Source organism: Amphiura filiformis, chromosome 19, assembly GCF_039555335.1.
Source record: "Amphiura filiformis chromosome 19, Afil_fr2py, whole genome shotgun sequence".
In the NCBI taxonomy this organism is placed as follows: domain Eukaryota; kingdom Metazoa; phylum Echinodermata; class Ophiuroidea; order Amphilepidida; family Amphiuridae; genus Amphiura; species Amphiura filiformis.
The window spans coordinates 45,107,253-45,133,695 of NC_092646.1; the positions used below are offsets into that span (position 1 = coordinate 45,107,253).

The 26,443-nt window shown below is 35.3% G+C and overlaps 1 protein-coding gene across 2 annotated transcripts in view; it reads right to left on the reverse strand.

Moving 5' to 3' along the window:
* LOC140141356 (neprilysin-1-like) overlaps window positions 1-26,443 on the reverse strand; it is an 81,433-nt gene that overhangs the window by 20,078 nt on the left and 34,912 nt on the right. For both annotated transcript variants that reach the window (XM_072163191.1, XM_072163190.1), the window contains exons 2-9: window positions 22,625-22,660; window positions 20,350-20,511; window positions 19,836-19,922; window positions 18,656-18,864; window positions 17,999-18,061; window positions 11,470-11,595; window positions 8,921-9,007; window positions 2,974-3,101 (exon numbers count right to left, since the gene is read on the reverse strand). In XM_072163191.1, the coding sequence (XP_072019292.1) occupies window positions 2,974-3,101; window positions 8,921-9,007; window positions 11,470-11,595; window positions 17,999-18,061; window positions 18,656-18,864; window positions 19,836-19,922; window positions 20,350-20,511; window positions 22,625-22,660 (898 nt within the window). The remainder of the gene's footprint in view (window positions 1-2,973; window positions 3,102-8,920; window positions 9,008-11,469; window positions 11,596-17,998; window positions 18,062-18,655; window positions 18,865-19,835; window positions 19,923-20,349; window positions 20,512-22,624; window positions 22,661-26,443) is intronic.

A 26,443-nucleotide genomic window follows, 5' to 3' on the forward strand; every position in this document is an offset into this window, starting at 1 on the left:
GCTTTTTTTATTGCTAGCAATGAGAGGAACAATGTGATGTAATATATTACAAAATGATAGAACAAATATAAATTGTTGGCCCTATTATGCTCGTGGGAATCATAGGGGCATAGAAAAAATGGAACCAATTCTAATTTTATCCTTTGAGGTGTAAGGATGCAAAAAATATTGGTTCCACTTATGTAGGAAAACTAGGATGCTAACTCAAATATGACCCCATAGCGCGAAGAACTACATTGTCAATACACCTATCCGATTTCGCCATTACTGCGGTGTCCCAGATGTAAAACTGCGGTGTCCCGAGGTCGGGGGTTCCATCCATTATTTATTGTGTGCTATACATAATTGTACCCGGGAATTATACACAGCAGTGATATTCAATAAACAATCATGAGTATTGAATTACGAATTAAATCTCCCGCTCTGGTACATCTGTGTTGCCGTCAATAGAGGGCCAAATACAGTAAACGCCTCTCGGATTGGTGTATACTTACACTCAAGCTACCAAATAACTTGAGGTAATTATGGGACCATCCTTTTACTCGCCTTACTCGCGCGATCGCGAATGTAAAACCTACCATAAAACACAGTGTATGTGTTGTTAAACAACGCTAATTTTATATTTTTAGGCTTATACCAATTATATCAGGGTATATGAATATAAAAGTACTTTTAGATTGAAATTGTAACTTTCTTTGGTTTCTAAGATTACCTGTTGTGTTAGTTGAGATAAATTGAAGACCTGAGTGCAAGAAGACTGTAAGTCCACTTGGCCCCTCAACATGTATATACTAAAGTTGCGTATAGTTTCGTATAGTTTGGTAATATTTTATACATATTCAGGGGCCAAAACAAACCTTTCACAACCTTTCATGCTGTTTTCACCCTGGAACATGTATTAAACATTATAAAACCCTAAGAAACTATACGTAACTTGAGTGTATACATGTTGAGGGGCCAAGTGGACTTACGGTATTTTTGCACTCAGGTCTTAAATTATTGCTATACGTTCTTCACTAGATTCCTTGTAATGTAATTTCATTCAATTTCTGGTCAAATCAAATTCGACTCAATCCGTGTAATAGTGCCAAATTTGATACAATTTTGACATGGATTGAGTCAAATTTGACATGCTTTCTCGTCAAATTTGACTAGAAAGACCCCATCAATAGTAAAAGATCTACATGAATACATGTAATACTTAAGTTTTGACAAAGACGCGCATTTTCAAAGATCATATTGCCAACAAGCAAACCATACTTGACATATCAAAAGCATAGCACGCATTTATTGACAAGTTAACGCATAAAGTATAATTAAGACAATGCATATTATTTACGGTTCCATCCAAATATACTGATGTCTGATACTGAAGTCAGCCGACTTTTCTCAGTTTTTTTCTTTCCAAATAACGACATCTACTCTGTTTCAAAGTCGAGCCTGCCAAACTCTATGAGATGGTTTTATTTTGAACCTCCAACACGATATCGGACAACTTTAGTCTTTCAAAATTGTAATGAGTGTGACTGATTCCCCAATACATATTTAAAGGTTGAAAAGAATCGGGCGGTGCATGAGCTAGTAGTGTCTGTGGTCAAAGAGAAACATCAAGCCCACACTCATTATAGACGAATCCAAATACACGCATTCCTACACCTGACTAGCAGCCTTTAGTTGGGTAGCCGTCGGCTACAATGCACTCAAAATGTGAAATGATTCGGCCTTGGTGGAAATTTTAAACTGCATTCCATCACCCGTTTTACACCTTCCGCGAAAACACAGGCAGACAAAAGAATAACACAATACAGTTCCCTTCGACAAAACACACAGCATGGTCTATTCGCTGTTGAAGTGACATAATAATCGGATTAACTACACGCGGTATCTATGCATTGATGTACTTGCGAACAAAAGGACTATATGTATGAATAGATGCGACGGGATTACCTGCGGAATTATCTCCATTATATATATTATTAGCTATTATTCTATTAACCCTCCTCGTCCTTGCATCTTCTCCAGGTGTTAGGCGGCTTTTATTTGCACAATTGGACGCTCAAAGCACCAGGTTGGTGCTAGCGGCTACCCAAAGATGTCCGACCAAATCAAGGCTCGTTGTAATGGATTTAATTTTCCCCATGTGCATGATATTCGGTGTTCATTGGGAGGTGGGAAATATCGAACAATTTCGTTTTGACCTATTATTTGTCACAACTCAATAACTGCAATATATATGGAAATATAAATGTGACCAGAGGCTTTCTTGAGTTATTTCCTATAAGATCAATTGTATGCTCTGCAGAAATGACTTTAATTAGTTAAAGCCTTAATGTACGATATTTTTAAATCTTAAGATTTATCTTTTTTCTTCCAAAATGATAATATGCAATCATTATGAAAGTTCTCAATACATTTGGACGCGAAAAACAATGGAAATTTGCAAAGAAACAAAATCATGAACTTCACCTCTATCACTTGAAATATCTCGCACTTTTTGGATTAGGAAGCCGAGTGTGGCCTCAGAGTTAGTCTCCTACGCAGCCAGTTTGGTTATGCTCCCTCCACATGTGTGAAGGAGCGTAACCAAACTGGCTTCGTAGGAGATGTAGATTTGCGATCGTTCCGACATTATCATAATCTGATATATTATGATAATATGTCGGACCAACAGAAAATCAGCCCGTTTGACTACAAATAACAGTTTGCTTATAGATGTAAGTTGGAACATGTGTAAGTATTACAAATATGCCAAAAAATCGGTTTTGAAAAAAATAAAGTTATATTCTGAAAAAATATCGTACATTAAGGCTTTAAGCAAAATAACCAAAACTGGACAAATGTGTCCTAAAGGCTCCGACTTGCCTTAAACCACTTAGGTCGAACTAAAGGGTTCATAACTGAACTACATATTTCATCTGGCCAAACATAATAATGACATTGGGAGAAGGGTGCATCTGGATTTAATTCACAAACCTTTTTGGTGTAACTTCAACAAGTTTTCCAAGCTGCTCGAAATATCTAGGAGACAAGTTATAAATGACAGTTTCTGCTGTTATCCCGTCATTATCCAAAACCTCTCGAAAATACCTGAGCCAGTCAATCTGAAGAAAAAAAGATCAATTAAGTGCAATGTATTAATAAAATGATGATTCGATAAGTAATGGAAGCCTAGGTGACTAGTTTAAGTTGAAGATTGAGATTCATTTAAGGAATATGATATTTCCAACATTGATGCCAAAAGACGGTAATAGCAGGGACACCATAGGGAAAACCCTGACCAAAAATGCGCACGTTTGCACAACGTTTCGACAATTTCCACAACGTTGCTCATAGCGTAACTGAAATATTTGCCTATTTTGGCAAATAATCCATCTCCTCTATATATTACCTCTACACTTAAAGCCATGTTACAACATTTCCATAAAATATAGATTAGTATTTTTTTCCATAAAATGTTAGCTTTTACTGTCAGATATGTCCCCTTTTAATTTTAAGCTGAACAACTGAGGTAAAGCAAAGAAAATTGGAATTTACCTCGATTGTGCTACGACACAATCCTTTATGTGTGTCGCCATGTACATGCACGTACTGTGTTATGAACATCGAGTACGCGTTCGACTAATATTTCTATCGTAATAATAAAACGACGGTTCCTGCGTTTCATTCAAAATCTCGGATTGTGAATAAACTACAGCACCTAGAGTCTTGATTTTTGCAGGGTATGTTAGTTTGATAAAGTACATTATAATTATGTAAAAACAGAATTTTGAAAAATATTGAGGGCGTCTTCCTCAGCAAATGTTATAATGGCTTTAACAATATATTATCCCCTAATTCAAAGCAAAAAGCATCTGCTTAAAACATTATGTGAATATAAGATATTAACCCGGGTGAAATCAACATACATAGACAATGCATTTTTCGGCAGACTCTCAAATTAGAAACAGAAATGTGATATTTGCCTCCACAGTAAAATGTATTATCTATAAATGCGAACAAAAACATATCACATACTCTATTTTGCCTTGGGATGTAGATTTGTTTTCATCAGTTTTGTACTAAGTAAGAATACAATATTTTAAAGTAAATAACATTGCAGATATACCGTTTTATTTGACAGATATATAATTTTGGATGTTTTTGGAACAGTCTGCTACCAATGTACGCTCTTAAACAAAGCACCTGTTTGTATGTTTAATAAAAAGCAAATATACGGCGTTTTGACTTAGTAGGACATAGTTATTCCATGTTATTTTTCCCCTGGTTATTTTCTTACAATGTAACACAAAATAGCAATATGTTTACTATCTCATCTTTGGAAGTTTATAGTGTTACAAGATATGGGGTATCATTCGACATGCATTAGCAGTGTGAAATGGTTTCTCTTACAAGATAGTTTACATCCCATGCATACCTTTATGTTGTGGAATAATTTGGGTTAGCTGAAACCATAGATCCTTTCTTTTTAGGATCTATTCTCAAACATGCAAACAGGTATACCTATACTTTCTTTATCAGGGAACATTTGCCTCTTCCAGCTTCTTCACGTTGTAATCCACATAAATTAACTCTCTTCACGCGGGTGTCGACTGCAGACGACAAGTTTCAACATTTTTTTAAAAATTCAAAAATTTCAGAAATGTAAATTTTCATGACCATATTTGGAATCAGCATGAAAAATGCATTAAAATGAGTACAAACAAGCCTAGTATTGATCCAGTAGTTCTGAAGATAGCTCTTGATATTTTGAGAAAATATTTCAAAACTTGAACTTTTTCCATTGAAGCGCATGGCTAGCACGCAGAGCATTAAATTTATGTCTTCCATAGGAGGTGTATGGATATTAACTGTAATAGCCCATTAGATAGGCAAGATTTACCGTGGAAACTGTGCTCAGCTACGGATAACAGTACATCGTAGATCAAGGTATAATAAGTTGGACTCAAATTCCACGGGTTTCATGTTTGGTAATATGTGTTTTTGTTTCAAATAGTGTGCTTGTTACTTTAAATATTTAGAAGACATGTTTCATCATAGAAAATTCTTCGATCATCATGTAACAGACACAATTTCGAGTAGTAGCTATATTTACATTTCAATAGCATTTATCTAAATGTATGCTAGCCAAAATCACATAGTATGTTTTCATTAATGTATACAATATCATTATAGTAAGCAAAGAATGCTGGTTATTCTGACCGTCTGAATACATCATCCCATATGCTAGTAATACATGAAACATTTTCGACATCAATCGCAAAAGGTTACAAATGGTTGCCAGAAAACGTTTAAATGTCGACTTATATAAAGGGTATATAAAGGGTATAAAACGTTTTCATAACATTCAAAAACGTTTTGTGATAACTTACTGCAAATATTCTAACACAATGTTATTTAAGTGTTGACAAAATATTTGTAAAAGTTTGCAAAACATATTTTACAATAACATATGGAAAACATTTTAAAGTGTATTTTCATACAAAACGTTTTCTTGACCTTTAGCCTATATAACCCGATGTTATTAAAACATCTTTACCAAAACCAAAAATCCAAAATATAACCTATTAAAATGTTTTAAAAACGTTTTATGTTTCCTAGGAAATTTGGTTTGCGAATGTTTATCTTTGTCCCTCACCTACCAAAACCGGAACGAAAATTTTATTTTGCCCCCGTAGAAAGCTGGCCACGCCCCTGATATTACTTGATTTACATCTATCACTTTTCTGTTGCAAAGCAATATGCAGACTTTTTATTGTACGTAAAATATTGTATGTAACATATCTACGTTATTTAATCTATTGCCATTCTATTTCCAGTAATGTTTAAGTTCTAACGAATGTTTGATGACGTAAAATCGATAATATATTTCTGCTAGATATTATATGTAACATATTATCGATTTTTCGTCATCAAACATTCGTTATAGAACTTAAACATTACTGGAAATAGAATGGCAATAGATTAAATAACGTAGATATGTTACATACAATATTGTACGTCTAAGGCTAGCTTCAGACTCCGTATTGTACGTACAATATTGTATGTACAATACTTTTCGTGACGTCAAAAAGTATTACACGTGCAATAAATATACGTGCCACGACGAGTTGAATCAGATTAAATAACGCGCTATAACCCTGACGGTTCATTGTTTGCTAAATCCAAGCGAGGTCACCAGAAAATCTATGCAAGAGAAATTTCTACTGCTGCTGATGAAAAATCATAGAGTGCGTTTGGAGGTTTTTTCTGCACTTTACCAGTAGCCCTAATAAATTCATAAAACAATAAAAATCAAATAAAGATTTAGGGCAAATGTTTTTACTCACTGCTCATCTGATCCACTTTCCCAGGAAACTAAATACCGATACTCCTTAGTTTTTCCCTGACTTTCCAGACATAATTATGAGTAAACATCAAATTTAATGTTTACAAAACAATCAAATATATATACATTCTTTTGCATTTTGTACATAAATATTGATATCAATAATGTAGGCCTACAAACATTAAAAAGGGGGCCTAAGAGTATGTCTATTTTTAATCATATACTAATTCCGCCATGCCCGAACATATCTTATTATGAAATCGTGTAATGGAACCCAAATTCCAATCAAAAATAAAAACAAATTTGTTATCAAATACACTAGGCCTATACATTGTATTATAGGAATTTAATAGATGGTTCATTTTAATAAATAAATAGATTAACACGGGTAATGGACAAGAAATATTTGGCAATACCGGATTTACCAGAGAGCCAGTGGATAAAGAAATTAATTAAAATTAAAACAAATTAAATGAGAAAATGAAAGCAAGGACATTTGGCGAAGTATTGTTTTAGAATTCGAAGGAGTCCTAAATGTTATCCTGGCCCCAGGACACTGATTAATGTAAATTCGACCCATAGTTATTTTATCTACTTTTGCCAGCATTCAACCTGTTCAATGTGATTTATGCCTATTTTTAATAAAATTCAACGTTGTATCGTGCACAAATTATGATTCGAGACTATTTCATTTGACACGGTTGTATGGATTTCAGAAGATCGGTCGTATAATAGATATCGATTAGAGAATTACAGCAAGAGGCTTTGAGGATGCCGTAATCCTCTTGACCATCAACCAATCAGAGAGACATATTTCAGAAATATATTCGTAGGATTGAAACTCTTTCAACTCTGAAATATATATTTCAAGTAATCTCGTTTCACACTTTGGCTTGCAATAAAGCCACGAAGGGGCGGTAATGTTAATATACGATTTCAGTCAAATATTGGTGCAAATATACGATTTCGGTCAATTAACTATTTGGCTATCCTTTGCCCAAAATTAGGATGGATTTCGAGTAATTTTAGCGAAATAATGAGGTTAAATAAAAGAAAACCCACTTACAATTTTGGACGCTTAACTGTGGTGTTCTAGGGGAATTAAAATATCACAATTAACATGTTTAATTCAAAACCGTTGTCCTACAAGCACATGTTCAGATTGTGTGAACATTACAAATACAAACAATAAGGTTGAAAAATAAATAGCCATTTAAAAATGATTTTAAAAGATCGTCTATTGTGTAGCTTTATGAAACTGAATAGGCCAAATATCTGCCTCTGACGAAAAAAAAATTTTCCATGCTGATTTGTTTTTGTAACAAGTACCGTATGTCATTTCAAAAAGAAAGAAAAAAAGGCGGATATTACTTTTAAAAAACTCAACGCATTACTATTAATACGCCTATAATTAATGAATGAAAAAGTATACAAGGCGTTGCATCCGGTTCTGATGAGGGGGGAGGGGCACAAGCCGTTTTCGGCAGTTTTCCTATGGGATTGTCTTATATTTCAGATCAATTGGGGGTGGGCTTCCGTGCCCCTAACGCTACGGTTACTGCATTAACACGTTTATGGATGTATTGTGATGATCATAAGTAGGCCTATCATAACATGCCTCAACGATATCAATATGTAAAAAGGTGTTGCAAATTCATAACACAGCGTGTTATAATGTAACGAATGCTATGCCAAAACTTTAAAAATTAACATATATCAGTATCAATAAAATCAGAACCAGAATAAATACAAAGGCCTACAAATAATACTTTTAAACTTTCTAAATCAATATATGACTAAATATCAGTATAAATGAATCTCTAAATCAATTAATCAATCAGTTATCAATAAATAAATAAATAAATAAATAAATAAATAAATAAATAAATAAATAAATAAATAAATAAATAAATAAATAAATAGGCCTAAATAGATAAATCTATAAATAAATAAATAAGATCTGAATGTGCCATTTATATTATTATTACAATTTTACTATTATTAATATAAGTATTAATACGACGTATTATTAACTTTAAAAAGGTGCCCCTTGATTATATAATAATTCAAGTACAGTTGAATCATGGTAGGTATTATGATACCTATATGGTTGAATACAAGAAGACATTAAAAGATGTTCATCATTCCGTGCACTCACTAAATTTAGAACTCTTAGAAATTTGGCAACCCGTATCAATTAAGCAACCTATGATTGTAGCAAAATATATATTTTCCCGGTACATACTATTTATTGCACGTGTAATACTTTTTGACGTCACGAAAAGTATTGTACATACAATATTGTACGTACAATACGGAGTCTGAAGCGCGCTTAATACTCGGAGTCTGTGGAGCGCTTAAGGACATGAACGAGAACGAGTATACCATATTGCAAGATAATGGCCATACTGCATTAATACATTGTGTTGCAAACAATAATACTGATCAGTTTTTCGAGTCGCTATAGCGACCAGCAAAATAGCATGTTCTTGAGATAGAGATAATTGGCGCCAATTAAAAATCTGTTTTCTTCCTTTATCAGAATAAAACACACACCCGTTACATTGAAACAACATTTTAAATCTATACACTTACGTTGGGCGAAGAGTCACTTAAATTCGCTATTGTCATTTGATTGATCAGCTTTTTCACATCTCGACGCTCTGCAGTGGAGCCTTGAATCTGGGGGAAATGAAACAAAATTTTACAAAAACATTTTTACAAAAACATAATTTCCTTCCAGACCTTTATTCCACCACAGATCCTGATTCCACTAGACTTTGATCTTCCACACATTTACAACGTTGTTGGGTGACGATTGCAAATTTGCACGTAATTTAGCCCCTTTTGGCCAACCTGCGTATGGCGTTCCTCCAGAATATAATCAAAGTTAATTTCCAAGTCCAAAATAGATGAAATTGAAATTGTTACACAAATAAATCAGAAATATCAAAATACACATAATTACAAAATTTAAATGTCGATGTTCCAACAAAATTTACCTAACATTGCCAAAATCGAAAAAAGTGTAATTACCTCAAATATCCAATTTGGAGTTTAATATAGAATTGACAATTTGATGTGAAAGATTATGTATTTTCATCTTATTCTTATATTCACAGAACGCCTGTGATTAGGTTATTCCAGTTGAAATTCATACACATACATCTCCCATGGTAGACATAACCCTAGTCTCCCATGTTGATTTCAAATGGCTTGTGTACAAGACTAATTGTCTTCTATAAGGTGTATATGGATTTCAACTGGAATAGCCTATTGTTTGCATAAAGACATCCTTCAATCCGTCATAACTGTAACTTTGCAGGAAAATGTCACCTATAGACGAATCCAACGAGCCAAGTGATGGTCAGAATTCAGTCAGCCATTACTGGGTCCCGTCTGCACCAAACTGGTGTTGTTACTACCCAATTGGGTGGATTAAATCCGCTTAAAAATCGATGTTGAATTGTATTGTGTTGTAAACTGTCATCATTCCTTTTGTCTACGTGTAACACGGGTGATGGAATGTAGCTTAATATCCCCGCCAAGGCCACATCATTTCACATTTTAGGTAGGATAGACCTAAGGGGGGACCCAGCAATGGCTGCCATTGATGTATAGGAATGCGTGAAATTGGATTCGTCTATAGTGTCCCTTTAAAGCACCTAGTTTACCTTGTCGTTGTCGATAACAATGAACTAGTGTAGATGTCATTGCCCTTTCGACATGTTGATGATAAGAGAAGAGTACAAATTATCTCGGAGTTAATCATGAGAGGACATCGCGCTACAAACAGGGTTTATCTTCTTTCCTTATCTTAACTTTTATTCTTTCTGTTTCTTATTTTGTTTTACTCGTAACGCGTTTAAATTCAAAGCTACATCGTAAGTGCTTTGTTCTTCGTCAAGCATCAATGGACATATGCCTCTTCGAATGCAAACATAATAATAATACTTTTTCTTCCAAATATTTATAGCTGTTTCTACAAGCAAATATAAACTTTTGAGAAATGTGTCACATCGCTTAATTAAAGCCTTCGGTCAACTTTTAATTTGGTTGTTCTTTGCCAAATATTATAAAATGTTATTATATTAGTAACAACTGTCAGGAAAGTTTCTGGTCATTTTAAACCAAACTAATAAAGTAAAAAGAAAACTCACTAACTATCTTAGTCGTTTCACTGTGATGCTCTATGGGGTCTAGGGGGGGGGGTTTAAAGTCATAATTATGACTTTAATTCAAACTTGCTCTGTTGTCCTAAAAACGCAATGAATTTTAATGCGCATGTTATAAGCCCAATCGCCATTGTGACTTCCGGTTTTTGAGAGCACTTTTAGGACACGTTGACCTCTGACATTTCGGGAAAATTACTCTAATTATTATTTATTTTATTATTATTCTAATAATGTTACAATTAAAAATATTTAAATAATTAATTTATATAATAAATATATTTTTCGGATTTGTTTTTATTCAAGTAAAACTTTTTGATTATATTTTGTATGTACAAAAAACAATTTTTGTGAAAGGTCAAAGGACAAAGTGTCCTAAAATGCAAAAACTGTCCCACAATGCATTGCAAACTTCTAATGCCGATTTGGCTTATTAGTCATGTTAGTGTGTCTGGGTTGAAGTGACTGCATAATTTGTGTAACCATGTTTGCTACCTTTCTTTTTTGTGTGTGTGTGATTTGTTGTTCATTGTCTTAATTATTTCTTGTTTATGAATAAAAGTCAATAAATATTGAAAGATAAAAAACGCAATGAATTTGGTTGAATTAGGTGCAAGTTGGGACATGTGTAAACATTACAAAATGAGCCAAAAAAATCAGGTTTGAAAAAACAAACTCATATTAAATGATCGTACATTGTAGCTTTAACCGTTAACCTACTAGCACTAGGATCCATAACATGCTCATCTATCATGGCACAGTTCTTTAACCCCAATACATTTGTACATTCATTGAATGACCTTTGAAAATTTGGGTACAAAAACTCATACTCTGCAACTTGAGGTCAAATTGTGCACTATGATTGTTTCATTGAGGTTATTGAACTATGCCATTGGGATGAGGCCATTGTGGTCCATAGTGATAGGCTATGCATTTGTTTCATGTGCAGTCATAATAATATTATTGAGTTACCTCTGCGAGTTTTGTTTCAAACTGGAAAGTCTCGTTCATCTGCACCATAGCTTCCGCCTGGTCGTGATCTTCCCTCATTTCTGCCGCTAATCTGGACATATACATAAGGTACTGTTCCAATAAGCCCTGGAGAAAATATTCATAAAAACTCAATAATGATATCAAAGAACTGTTGAAAGCAACTGTTTTTGCTTTTTTGTCTCTTTGTAGCATTTTAGATATTAAAGACCCATTCAGTGATCTCAGCGCAAGTGTAAAAAAATTAAAATTGTTTATAAATTGCTTAAAAGTGAAGGATAAGTCATTCAAATTGTCATTTGATATTTTTGAAATGAAAAATTTGGCCAAAAAAACAACAAAGAAAACAGCTATTGACGAAGTTGAAGCCCCATTCAAATACATGAAGCTAATTTATATACTGGCAGTATATAAATTACAGATTACATATAAATGCCTCATTTTGTCTTAAATACACGGCTTCCGGCGGAACCACTAGGTATGTTAGCACATCTATGACAATGACAAAGGTACCAAAATCTGAATGGGCCTTTAAGTATCAAATTCAAAACATATTGTTGGGGGCAAATCTCCTCCATTACAACTACGTTAAGTTGCAGGACATAACTTTGAGAATCACCCTTTTTATTTTATCTAAAAGTCACTAAAACAAATAACAAACAAATCATAATACAATGTCTCATTGCAGACCGATAAATCAATCTTACTATATCCTGTTACGCATTAACACGATTTATACGCAATTAACTGTATTTTTTCTTAAAGAAGACATTCCCACATTGCCCGAAATATATCGCTCATTCTCAATATTGCGACGAAAATGGGTTTCAAAGGTTACTATTTGACAAAAGTTCAACCGATAAATAATTAACACCTAATATGATATGTCCTAGAAACGAAAACAGGTGAATATTCAATACATATCGGATATCGCAGGTGAAGGAAACGATCTTTACATTGATGTGATGATATTTGAACCACCATCTTTGAAATTGTACATACGAATCGGCTTGTTACTTCCACAAAAGTATCGTACTTTCACTAAATACATACCGTAAACGTTCGCCTAATGGCGCTATGGAGTTTATGGAAATGAGAGAGCGCCATCCCTGTAAAAGCCGACTATTATCACTGATCATTAAGGGTACGTGTAGTTAAAGGGTGAAACCTATCGACACATACAATTATGAACAAGATCGAACAAACTTGTTCATGATAACGCGGTAATCATTCACCTGATACGTTGTGGCCCAGTGAGCAGAGCATTAGACTATAGTGCGAGGATAAAGAGAACTTGTGGAGAAGATTGATGGTTCGAATCTCATGCAGTAATTTCTGACAGATTATGATGTCTGTCAATGGGTTTTTTTTCTGATTTTGAGGAAATTTTATTCTCTATTTTCTTGATTTTATCTTTAACATTGATTATATAATTATATTATTTTATTATTTTTTTGTATGTGTCTTTTTCATGATTCTTTGTTTTTATCGTTTCATTTTAGAGTAACTCAATCCATTCAATCAAATGTTGTAATGAACCTATTTGATTGTATAGGCATTTGTTATGTGTGTGAGACAAGTCTTTCAATTCGCGCGAGTGTCCTTGCCTATGCATCATATCAGTGGTCATAAGAGGTATATCATTTTATTCGAAAGGGGGGGGGCAAATATACGGGGGTCATAAAGTCTTGGAAAGAATAATAGGATGGGGTCATAAAATGTTTTATGACCACAATGTAGGGAGTCACACGATGACCACAGAAAGTGTATTATTTTATTCAAAAAGACTGATTTCAATACAATTTTGGGGTTTGGGATCATAAAATTTTTTGTTGCCGAAATAGGGGGTGCGCAATTTTATTGACGCAGACTTTTTGTAAATTTGGGACCACCATTAAAAAAAAAAATGATAGCCCTCTAAGAGGATTCAAAAGATAACCTCTGCCCCAATAATCCCTAGCTATATTTGTTTGAAACTGTTCCACGGAGGATGTATCATAATAGGCTCAAATATAAATAAAATTTGAATGAGTGAACGAACAAAATCATACAACGACCAACTGAATAGAGGCTGTGCATATGACGTATCATCCCGTTAATATGGCGGACTACTCAAATGCATTCAACAAAAGCATGATTGCATCTACCGCGACAGTTCGTCTCACACACATAACAAAATGCACTACGATCAAATAGGTTGATGACAACATTTGATTGAATGGACTGCACTGCGCCATGATTACGGGGAAGAAACCGGTTCAAATCCTTTGTTTGGAGCCAATCGATAAACGCAAGGCCTCTACAGCTATCATTGAATACTGGCTAGGATTCCACAACACAATGAGAACATGTTATAAGGCGCTTTGGAAGGCACACAATACCCCAATGGCTTTCCATATTATGTGCACTCAACAACTATTCAGTATCGAAGCCCGGTATCGAAGTTACGTAATGTTACTATGTCAACGGGATCACGCACTTAAGTAATGAACCACGATCGAAACAATCAGTACACAAAAAAGGCATACCAAATAGCGTGATCGTAATGATCGCCATACAAACAGTGCTTGGTTCCGATACCATCACGGAGTTACGTAACTACTTCGTGGTCTGATAGTTATATGATCAATGGTCTGATCTACTTGGGTTCGATCCTTTTAAGAAAAGAAAAAATAGCTGATCATTTATAATGCATAAATGAATAAATTAATGTAGTTACACAATTTGCAATATTGAGGCCTTTCTATTTTTCAAAGGTCATTTAACTGTTAAATATAGTGGAATATATCACGCATTGATAGGTAGCAGGTGGAGCAAATTTTGTCAGCGGTTTTTGTTGCCGTTTGTTCGCAGTGCCTATATTATTAAAAAAAATAAGAAAATTAAATTTAAAAAAAATTCATAATATTCGTTCGTAAAATGGGGACAAAATCCAAAATCATTTCTTGACCCTTCTTCACATAAAAGTGGGTGCAGAAATCAAGATTCGAACAAGTACCATTCACCATTCAAGGCGCACCCTCTACCGACTGAGCTAACGGGTCAGACAATAGAAGGGTGTAATTTTGAACTGAAGAATATTTTAAAAAAATGAAGAAATTACAATGTTATAAAAAGATTCACCAAAATGAGTTAGGTATAACGTATGAATCGATTTACAAATTAAGTCCAATGGCACTTTGAGAAAGAATACCTGAAGAAACCCCAAAACATTTGCTGCTCTAGCAACTAACCTAGTGACCTAAAGTATTGGGTCATGTCACGATATTTTTTCTGAGGCATTATGTCCAGGTTGCTCAATTTAACATACACGTATCCTTAATGCTGTTGAGATTTTACAAGGATGGCGCTCTCACATTTCTAAGAATCCAAAAGCGCCATTAGGCGAACGTTTACGGTATAACATATTTCTTGGGTTGCTTGAGTCGCCGAGTCTTGTTGCACTGATAATTATAATACCGTATGTACTTGGAACAAAATGGGCTGTTCCAGTTAAAATCTATACAACCCCTATGAAAGACATTACCTTAATCTTCCACACATCTGAATTATCTAATTGGGTTGCCTGAATAGGTGACTCTATTTGAAATCTACCCTCCTTGTGTGGGAGATTAAGGTCATGTCTTCCATACGGGGTGTATGGATTTCAACTGGAATAACTTTATAGAACAGCATTCTTAACTCTCTTCACGCGGGTGTCGACTGCAGACGACAAGTTTCAACAAAATTTTAAAAATTCAAAAATTTCAGAAATGTAAATTTTCATGACCATATTTGATTAGCATGAAAAATGCATTAAAATGAGTACAAACACGCCTAGTATTGATCCAGTACTTCTTAAGATAGCTCTTGATATTTTGAGAAAATATTTCAAAACTTGAACTTTTTACATTGAAGCGCATGGCTAGCACGCAGAGCATTAATATCTGCAGATGTTATGATCAACTCATTCGTATCATTGAATACAGATATAGTATTTCGATTCGTTATTACCATTCTGTCATATGATCATTAGATGATAGATCCAAGCAGATATCACATATCTAAATGATATTTAATTGCGTTGATTGAAATAACAAAGTCGTCTGTTACATGTACTGAATAGAGAGTTTGCTAAATGCAGTTCAAAAGCACAAACTAGAAGTCGAAGTGAACACGGATATCTATAGTGAGCAGTAAATTGTGAACAAAAATACGTCAATTTAGGAACAATAGTTTCCACATTTCCTCATAGACTACAAAATTACCTCATGTATTATCTATGGGGGGGGGGGTAAAACACGCCACATGTTGTTGAAAATTACTGATTGAATTGGGTTGAAATAATTTTCTGTTCCAAACGTCAAGCTTAGTATACACGTACAGTATTCATTTGTATGTGCTCATGACGTATAGCGAAATGAAGTTCTGTAATAACTTCAACGGCAAGGGGATTAAGTTCCCGTATAAATGGTCTATTTTTACTGTAGTGAGCAGTGTAGCATACTTCTGGAAGAGTACAGCAGGTGTGTGTATGTTTAAATAGAACATGCCATAGGTTGTGTCTGGTAAGAAAGGTGTGGGGAGGAGGAGAGGGAGGGCTTTGGGAGTGGAGAGGCAGGTAGCTCCCATGGGACATCTTGTCCTCCTACTTGACCCTCCCCCTGTTGGATGCTAGCCGCCGTGATATTTTACGTTTTTATGCCATTTTTGCCCATTTTTGTCAATAATGTTTCCCCTTGAAAGTCGCCTCCCTTACGCTCTCCTAAAACAAAACCGGGAAAATGGAGTGTCCTGTAATAGGAAATTTTTTAATTTTTTGGATTTATAAAGCGCCTTTCTCCAGATCTTAGAGGACTCAAAGCGCTGTAATTTCGCTGCAATGGTGAATCATCACAATCAGATCGCATCAACTAGGTTGCTGCCGAACGGCGCACACCTATCCGAATTTAGATTGTAACATCCACCAATTATCTGTGCAGCTCCCCAAATTCCATTGGGTGAAGGAAGTTTTTGATAACCAAACAACTAATCACCGATTTTTGCGATAGAGGAGGAAAACCGGAGATCCCGGAGAAAACCTGCGAGACCGAGCATGGAATCGGGATAAACTAAGTGCACATGAGTCCTTGGGCCGCGCCGGAGCTTGAACCCGGGACCTCAGTGGTGCAAAGCGAGGGAACTACCGCTGCGCTAACTCGCCTTCCCGAGGAGTGGGGTATTATAGGAGGGGTAAAGTTTGAGAAAGCGAGGATAGATGGAGGGGATAGGGAGGGGATAATATGGAGAAGGGAGAGGAGGGAACAGGAGGGGAGGAGAGGAGAGATTGAGAAAAAGAGGGAAAGAAAGAAAAATTGGGTTTTCATTACGCTTTGTGTTGTAAAATGGAAATATGAAATTGATAAAGCATGACAACAAAACAGTTCATTCACTTCACGTATGAACAAACGGACGTAAATATTCAGTCTTACGGTCACCCATCTTTGCACAGTATTTTTGTGGGCCTTATAGCATATCAGACACACCAAATTGCATTCTGAATACGAGGAATGTCTTTCTGATATGAAATAATTTTGATATTTTGAAATTTCGCGAATCGCATTATAATACAAATGTTATGGCAAATAATTAATTAATTAATTTGATGGACGACTTTTCATCCCAGCTACATACAATTTATGTACATATCATTAGATTTATAAAGTTTACTGTTAATGTCAAAAATATCATAAATTAATAATTTGTCACCACATTAGTATTATATCACAAATTTCAATATTATTTGATATCAGACGGATATTGCTCGTATTCAGAAAGCAAGTTGGTGTGTCTGATGTGCCCTTAGGTCCCACAAAAATACTATGCAAACGTTGCTATCCGATCCCTTTTTAAGTAAAGGCACATTGATTTGAATCCATACATCCTGGGGCAGGAAACAGGTATAGTCAGATGACTTTGATATTGAGGGGTAGACTAATAATTGATTAATATTGTAATCATGTTTTTTTGGGATTCTCCCCTTACCAAATTAATGTCATTCCTTTCAACAGTATACGTATTTATAAATACGCACGTGACCCGACCTCCGCGCTGCCATAACAGCTTGTAGACAGTAAGGCGCTCGACGCTACCTTCTATATAGCAGGTGGTCTTCTTGTACATTTGAATGCAAAGGCGGTAAACAACTCGAGATTACTGTGCAGCAAAATTTTGTCTATTTTGTTCAACTTTGTGATTATATTGTAAACGTTTCCGTCAATACATTTTCATCGGCAAATAGGCTACTTTCAAAATGTTGTTTTTGATAACATATTACAAATTCGGAATCCCCCATGTGTAATAATTTTGTTATTCAATTAATACCTAAATTTGATGATATTTATCAAAAGAGTTCCTATCCTTTTCTGTATAGTGGTTAATAGCATGAGGGTTTGGTCTTGGTATGTCGTGCCCATGGGTGACGTGCGTATTTATAAATGCGTATTTATAAATAACGTCGAAGCATACTGTTCTATAGACTTCCCATACTTACCTTGTTCATTGTCTCCGGGAGATAGTTTTCCCGATATCCTAATCCTAATTGTATTTGATCAATCTGAAATCAAATGAATACGTAGATAAACAAACAATATATACATTGAGGTGCAAATAGGCATATGTGACGTGTCATGTCAAAAGCAGACACTTTTGGGCAGGGTCGTAAATGAAGAAATAGCCAAAAATCTGTCCGGGGTGATTTTTTCACAATTTGGGTTTGTTGCGAATTTGTGATGTTATTGATGTTTAAAATATTGTCTGATAGTTTCAGACTGGAATATAACTGGCACCTGGTATTTTTTGAGACATTTTTCAAGATAATTCCTACTCTTAACATTGTCAATAATATTTTTAAACGCCGATATCTCTATTTCCAATTTTATAATACCATAACTTACGAATTCAATATCTTCGCTTAGGAATGTCCGATTTCATTGGGGAAAACGGCGTTGTGGAGCAAAATATCTCTATATTTAGGATATGTAAAAACCTCAAAATTGATAACCTGCCCAAAAGTGCCTTTTTCTGACATGACACGTTACCTATTACGTCGAAATATGAAAAAAGCAAGGTTGTAAAATACAATAAATGTATTGAAATTTTACAGAACTACCTTCACACAGAGAGTTTTATAATTGAAGGAGAAACATACCCTCAGTCGATAAAATTTCTTGTCATATATATCTTCAAACTTCGGATCTGTCACAAAGAACATGTGTTGACCGATTGTCTTCTTGATAGCAATGAGCGTATCAACAAGTTCCCAGGAGTTCTCATCAAAAGTAACGTCAGCAACAGGCCATCCACCAAATCTTGACATCAGGGTCCTTAGAGGGTCAACACCACGTTCATCGATTGTCTCTGAAGATTTAAATGAAAAAAAAACGTGACAGTTATGTTTTCAAGCACAATTCACACTTTTCACGCACAGTTGCGGATACGGATTTGTTTCTCAATAGTGTGCATTTTAGCTTCTCCCCGTCCAAGACTCCTTTTTTCGCTATACACAGCACGTCACACTAATTAATTATAATCAATGTGTGATTTTCTCCACAGCGACGTTCTCATTTTCTCGAATGTCTACTGTTTGCATGATTGTAATGTCCAATGTACTAGACTACCATGTGAAAGACTAAGCCTGAAGTGGTTTAACTACTGTAAAATTTAGAATTAGTTATTACTAATATTATGTAATTATATTTGGCAAAGAATAACAAAATTAAAATTTGTGAATGAATCTCTGATGACGTATCATCGATGTAGTTAAGCTAGAGCCGCGTGTCCTGATCCATCCGGTTTTCAGACACCGCCGAACCACACGATTAGAAGAAACGAGAACCGCCGTACAAAATGGCGGCTGGTGGAAAAAAAGTTTCACGAACGTCGAATTTCACTTTTTATCAAGTTGCATGTTGATAAAAACTTATTGACTTCAATTTTGAATTGAAAGCGGCTTGTCCGCAAAACTGCCGACCCTAAGTTAAAAGGTGAGGGTACTTTTTACAATAGCTGCCAAAATTCCTTATAATTGCATTTAAAATAGTAATTTCAAGTCATTGTTAAATTTTTAAAATTTATTTTCATTGCAAATATGGTGCAATCGTGGGGTTTTTTTCAAATGACTGCCAAAATGACTGTTACGTAATATCTATTTTCAGCTTATTAACATAACTTTGGTGAACTTTGGTATCAGGAATTATAGGTTGCATAATAATTCAAGTCATGCTGCTTGATTGAAAAGCCCTTCTAGCATGCTAGAGGCCGCTTTACATTTAACGAAATCGAAATATCCACTCATAATTATTTATATTTGTATATTCTATAATATTTACCTTCATTCATGCAGGCTGTGTAGAAATGTCTAGCTTTTCTAAATACATCGGGTTCACTACTAGTTGTGACTGGTTCTTCTAAAAGATCTGTATAAAAGTACGGATATTACATATTACATAATATACATATTAGAATTCCTGGGCAATAGATGAATGGAAAGTCAATGGATCAATGGATTAATCAATCAATCAACCACATTTATATAGCGCCAATATCTATGCAAAATCAAATCACAGGGGCTGTTGCTGTATTGATGCCTTTTGTTGATACTGGGCCCACAGTATCAACTAAAAACATCAAGACTCACATACGACGACTAAACACTCCAAGTGAGTTCAAATATAGAAGGGCCCCGCAGGGCAAGATAGCCCAGTGACCTTGACACCATAGAAATGTGAGGACATCAAAATTGTCCTCGCATTTTCTACTGTCCTCACATTGTTTATATAGCATAGAATAATGTCCTCACTTATATTGGTTTACAAACACGGTTATTGTTGTGCAGTTTCTTACCTTTACACATAGACAGTAATCTAGTTTCTATCTGGTCTAGGACGGATGTCCTTGATCTGTCTTCACTAATTGTGTTTCTTTCTTTCCAACCACCACAAGTAAATTCAAAGAAGTCGTCACAGGGATCTATTGACGGGTTCAAGTTGGATAGCAATTTTCCGGCTGAAAATGAGAATAAAAACCCATGCACTGTAAAAACGAATGCATACAAAATACCTACACAGACCTAGCAACTTGCAATAATTGCAGACAATTGGGTGACGTATTACATAAGTTTTACATAAATTTTCTAGCATTTTCTAGCAGTCAGTAGTAAACAGCGCTATATATTTTGTTTCTGTGTTTACACAACCGTTTAACAGTGTAAGTTGGTTGCTTGATGTCCCCGTTTTAGAATCATTTGTACGATGAATTCATTTTCAGATTATTTACAGCTTCGTCTTCTTTCAAGGTCTTTTATTCCGGAAACGCTGTTTTATAGCTGCAATTTCCGATTATACTGTCTTTTAGTCTACAAGGAATAAATCTTTAATAGTGAGGTGTATTCCCTGAGTCACTTATTTGACGCAATTACTTAAGAAATGTCAAGGAAGCATTTTCTGTGCATGTCATGGGGAATTACAATAAAACCGGTTTCGCAGAGCAAGTGCAGAAATCATAATTCGTTTTATATCTCGGATATTAACGTCATCGCAAGACCACATTCCCTATTCAACCATAAACATGCCTCAACAGATTTAAATCTGGTACACTCTAATTGGCCGATTAAAGAATCTTTAAACAATTTTCTTAACTCTGCGTCGCTTAAGGGGGTACTACACCCCTCGCAAATTCTGTGCATATTTTTGCATTTTTCTCAAAAATTATAGAGCATTGATGACAAGTAAGATATTTATATTATAGGGGCAATGACTGCAACTACTGCACTGGAAATTTTATTTCAGCACAAATAACAGTTGTGGAGTTACAGTCAAAAATGAGGGAAAACCATTATTTGATAAATAAATCAATAACTACTTGCCTTGAGTTGCTGAATTTTCAGTGCAGTAGTTGTCGTCCTTGCCCCTATAATATACATATCTTACTTGTCACCAATGCATTATAATTTTTGAGAAAAATGCAAAAATAGGCACAAAATTGGCCAGAGGTGTAGTACCCCCTTAAACAATTTTCTTAACTCTGCGTCGCTTAAAATAGGCTACCATTTAGCATAAGTTTAAAATATTAAACTTGGCACTATACGTACGATATACATTGAGATAAAAGTTTCAAATCGAGACGAAATATAATGCAAAAGCACTCTATAGCCTAAATCCCTGATAATAAACCACGTGTATATTCTGGCTGCACATCTGAATATTAGATGGAAATTTAAAGTAGATGTTCCAACACTTCGTGATCATTGCCTGATTCGGCTATCCCACACACGGACGAGATGAAAAATGGCGGACACAAATGGATTAAAACTTTAAACCAATCTGCTATACTCGAGCAGGTTGTCGTTTTTATACTCACGAAAAGTAATTTTAAGCCACGCAGTTTACATGCCATTTCAGAGCATTAAACAACCTAGTTTCAAAGACAAAAAAACGCGATTTTAAACATGTATTGATTCATTTTTAAACGTTTCCTCTTTAAACAGTGCCATGTTAACTTCGTGTATTAGAGTGTACTGGCCGATGTTAAGTGAATCTCAAGAAATGGGGATATCTAAAAACCAATGATGTGACCTTTTGTACCTATTAAGATGTCCTCCATTGGAACAAAAATACAAAGCTATAAGGACTTGAAGAGAGCAATGATATTGCTACGAATTGTGTCCAGCTCTGGCTAAAACACAATATCTAGCGGATATCTCAGATTCAAAAAAAAAAGAAAAAAGCGCAGTGATTTATAGTGCGCTACGCACAGGCACAACGCCTAGACGTTGATCCACAAGCCTCAGCACACTTTATAGATTGTCGCTGACCACTACGGCCCCACATCATTCCATAATCATTTAACAACAAATCAGGGACTTTGCTGATTCAAGAGCGCACACCCGAGACATTCCACAACCAGGATCAGCTCCCCGAGTTTCGTACGGGTTACAACGAGACAATTAGCAGTAAGTTCCTTGTCCAAGGGAATTTCAAGTTAACTCAATTTTTCCACGAGACCGTATATAGGCACCACCAGGGTTCGAACCCGCAAACTCTCGCACCATAGTCGAGCGCCTTACCGATTGAGCTAACTGGACCGCGTGAAATGATAACAACTTAAACTTTGAACTTACCTAATTGCACACATTCGGTAGTCATACATCTATCATCTGTAGAATAAAGAACACACCAAATTAAAATTAGATTTAAGTTATTGAATCCACTAAATGCATTCGGACAACATTTCCCATCAATACGTAAACCAGGATCCCGTTTTTTTCCGATGTTCATAATCGAAGAATTATATTGTTTTGGACTGTCTTGCATATTTTAATATCAAAATACTTCAATACTAGTACACTTCCTCTGAACTAAACAAAGAGCTGTTTATTACTTGTCGATGGTTAAGTTTTAAATCAATCAAATCGGTACAATATTAGTCCTATGCTAGCACACTAGCACAATTAAACATGAATTTACAAATGGAAATCGGTGTAAAATACCTGCCTGAGCGGGGATTTTAACCCAGACCTCTCGCTTGTTGGGCGAGCGTTCTACCACTAACACAGCTCAGTGGTAGAGCGCTCGCTTAATTAGTAAGTCAAATATAAGTCTAGAAATGAAATTTCGTGGCAGACTTTTCATTCAGACATTTTAGTATTTAAACTACTTGATGCATAAATATAGAAACTAGAACATTGTACTACAGACTGAGCACTCAAGACATCGCACATACTTTCAACAGCCTGTGTCTAAAGTGCTGAATACCGACGTAAATTGTGGAGACCCTAAAATACCCGTGGAATTTAAAGGCTACATAAGAAGTCTCAATTCTCAAAAATGTCTTATTAGTAGAGGAAGTCAATAATGATTTCTGGAATGGCAAACTTTGTTCTCATGACCTTCTTGCCTCTGTCGCACAAGACGTTGGTAAAGCTTAAACCATATCTTCAATTTCAACATTTTGTATCGCAATCATTTGAACAAACAGATCGAGTCAAACCCAGTGGTGGCGTGAATGGTATCCCAGATTGTCTTGCGGCCGTTGAGAAACACGTTCGGTAAAATAAGGGTTTAAAATTTGTAGGGAGACTTTACACATGTTGTTGAGTGACAAGGAAATAACTGAACACAAGATTCTCGCCTTCATGTTGTCTGTGTCAACTTTAAATACTTTAAATTAAGCATGTGTTCTCGTCTATAAAGTTCCTTGGTCATGTAATTCGCATATTTACATAAACATCAAACAGGCAATAAATCTAAATTATAACGATGTATGATATTCTTTCAAGATCCTTTGATTCGCCTAAGATTATAAACTGAAACCATGGCAATGTTCATATCATATTTTCGCCTAAGATTATAAACTGAAACCATAGCAATGTTCATATCATATTTTCCAGTGGAAGTCACTCAATGCCGCATTGTATTGTGGGAAATCACGACTCCTGAAACTGAGTCAAAGCCAATTCAACTCAATTTTCATACGAGCGTACTTTTAACAAGCAGTCCATACCATGGTATCGAGCGGTTTTCGACCTACAAACTATATGCGAAGGAATCTATTACATGTTATTCATATCGAGTACAATGAATGGCGCGTAAAACATTCAATAGAATATGATATTTCCTGTCCCCGCGTCGTCTGCTGTCGACGTTTGTGCTTTTTTCTCGCAGACGATTTAGTTCTTACTCCCCGCTGTTTGTCAGAGCGGATGGTTTGAAAGTCGAGCATGTCGAGGTGTTTTTTTGAATCGTTGTTGTCTTTGTCAATCACCTTCTTGCCTCCGTATGAAGAATGACCCTCAAAAGGGCATCCGTTTCAGTGGAGGTTTTGAAAGGGGTTAATACTTTGACATAGTACAATCGAAGTGAAAGATTTGGGGGACATACCGGTCTCAAAAGCGTTAAGGTGTTTTTAGTAAACTGATCTAAGCACATTACTTTCGCTTCGCTCTTAAATGAAAGGTTTGTTGTTGTCATCCAATCGATCACGTAATAACGTTTTTGAAAATCCAATCTTTATAAGGATCAAACCTCGACCGCCAGTTCCGGACGGTTTCCGGCTGAACTGGCGATCAACCGGCGGTCGAGTTTTAATTTGATCCCTAATGCATTCGTGTACGCATAATAATATAAGGACGCCACACTACCTTCAAATTTAAACTTCTCGATCAAATTTGTCCATATCTTTCTATATAAAAGGTATTATATTTGTCTCTATAAATAGGGATGACAATCATAATTTCATGTTGCCCCTTTTGCTACAAAAGATTGTTTTCTGGAAAGAACTCATCAACAGAAGTATTTTGGTGGTTAAATGGTCAAAATCGGTCAAAAACTTTTCGAATTATGAATTTTCAAAGTTTCCCATTCTGACTGGTCATTGGAACGAAATAAATTGACAAAGTCTAAATATAGCAATGTGAGCAAAATTGGTATAAGCATATATTTACCTTTTTATATTTCTTTATTTTAATATATATGCAAACATGAAACAAGCATATTGTGAAAGTATCAAAGGGGTTTCTTATGAGTAGGCACTTTACTAGTCAATAGCATTAAGTATTTCTTCAAACCGAGGCACTGAAATCATGCTTTTAGAAAACATTTGCCAAAAATCATCCATAATGGCCAAAGTGGCACAAAATCAAAAGTCCAGGTGAACTTTTTTTCCACAACAATATACACTACACATAAGAAAAATACTAATGTACTACAAGGGATTTTCAACATAGGAATCCAAACAATCAAGTACCAACATGCACAGCTTTATCCTGATATCACTTCTGGGGTTGTAAGAAAATGTTTAACCTCTATTGTGATTGGCAGCAGCATAAGGTATCTCTTTGATAGCTGATAATGCCCAGCCATTCAGCAAGTGGCTAATAACAGACCTTGATAGGCTTGAATGAATACTGTCATGTGCTACAAAACCATCACATCCAGGGCCTGGTCACTCCATATGCTACAGAGAGTGAAAGACTCATTATTGATTAGGCGCGTATTTTAAAAGTACAGCTCCTGTGCGTGTATAGCAGCAAGTCAGTGCAGATGGTATAAATATAAGAAAATGTTTAGGGTTGAGATCAGGTGAATAATACAACAAATGAGCATGAAACTTCACATTTATGTTCAGAATGGTGTCTATTTAACATGATTCGAAAGGTGTTTGGAAATTCCAAAGGAAGCTGGTGATTTAATTTTTAACTCGAGATCTACTTGTCCGTTTTTTTTCCTTTTTACAGAGGGTATGATAGAGGTAATAACAACAACTCTGCCAAATTACAGCTCAGTAGGTCAAGGTGTTCACCTGATCTTTTCATCTGAATATTTTGTGCCATTCTGAGCAGTGCTGCACTGGGCCACTGGCAATTAAGCGCACTGTGGCGATTGACCAATTTTGACTCACACTTACAGAAAAACCAAATAAGTTATGATGCTGTAATTTGCAGGATAGTTACAAAACATAATTGGCATTAACATCTCCAATTTTTACAGAAAAATTATGAAAAATAAAAGAATGAGCTCAATTTAGAAATGTCTGTGCAAGCAGTGCACAGTTGAGCTCCCTGCATGTCTATGGGAGTGTTCTAATCAAGTTGATGGTTCATTGGTCATCCCTACTATAAATATGTCAAGGGATACATTCTTCACTATGGGCGTTTATCAATGTGATTGATGCTGAGAGTAAAGTTTGAACCAACTGATCAACATTCAATATTCTCTGAAAGGGTGAAATGGCATCCTGTCTAAGACTGTAAGATCATAAAATATAGCAGATACCGTAAAATGGGGTAACTTCGGTCAGCGGGGTAACTTTGATCGGTCAAATATATTTTTTTAAATGGTCATATTTTCGTACAGCAACATTTTTAGTCATATTTTGGTGTCAATTTGTTAAGAAATATATTATGGAAGAAATAAAAGTCGCTCATGTCCAATTTCCTCGA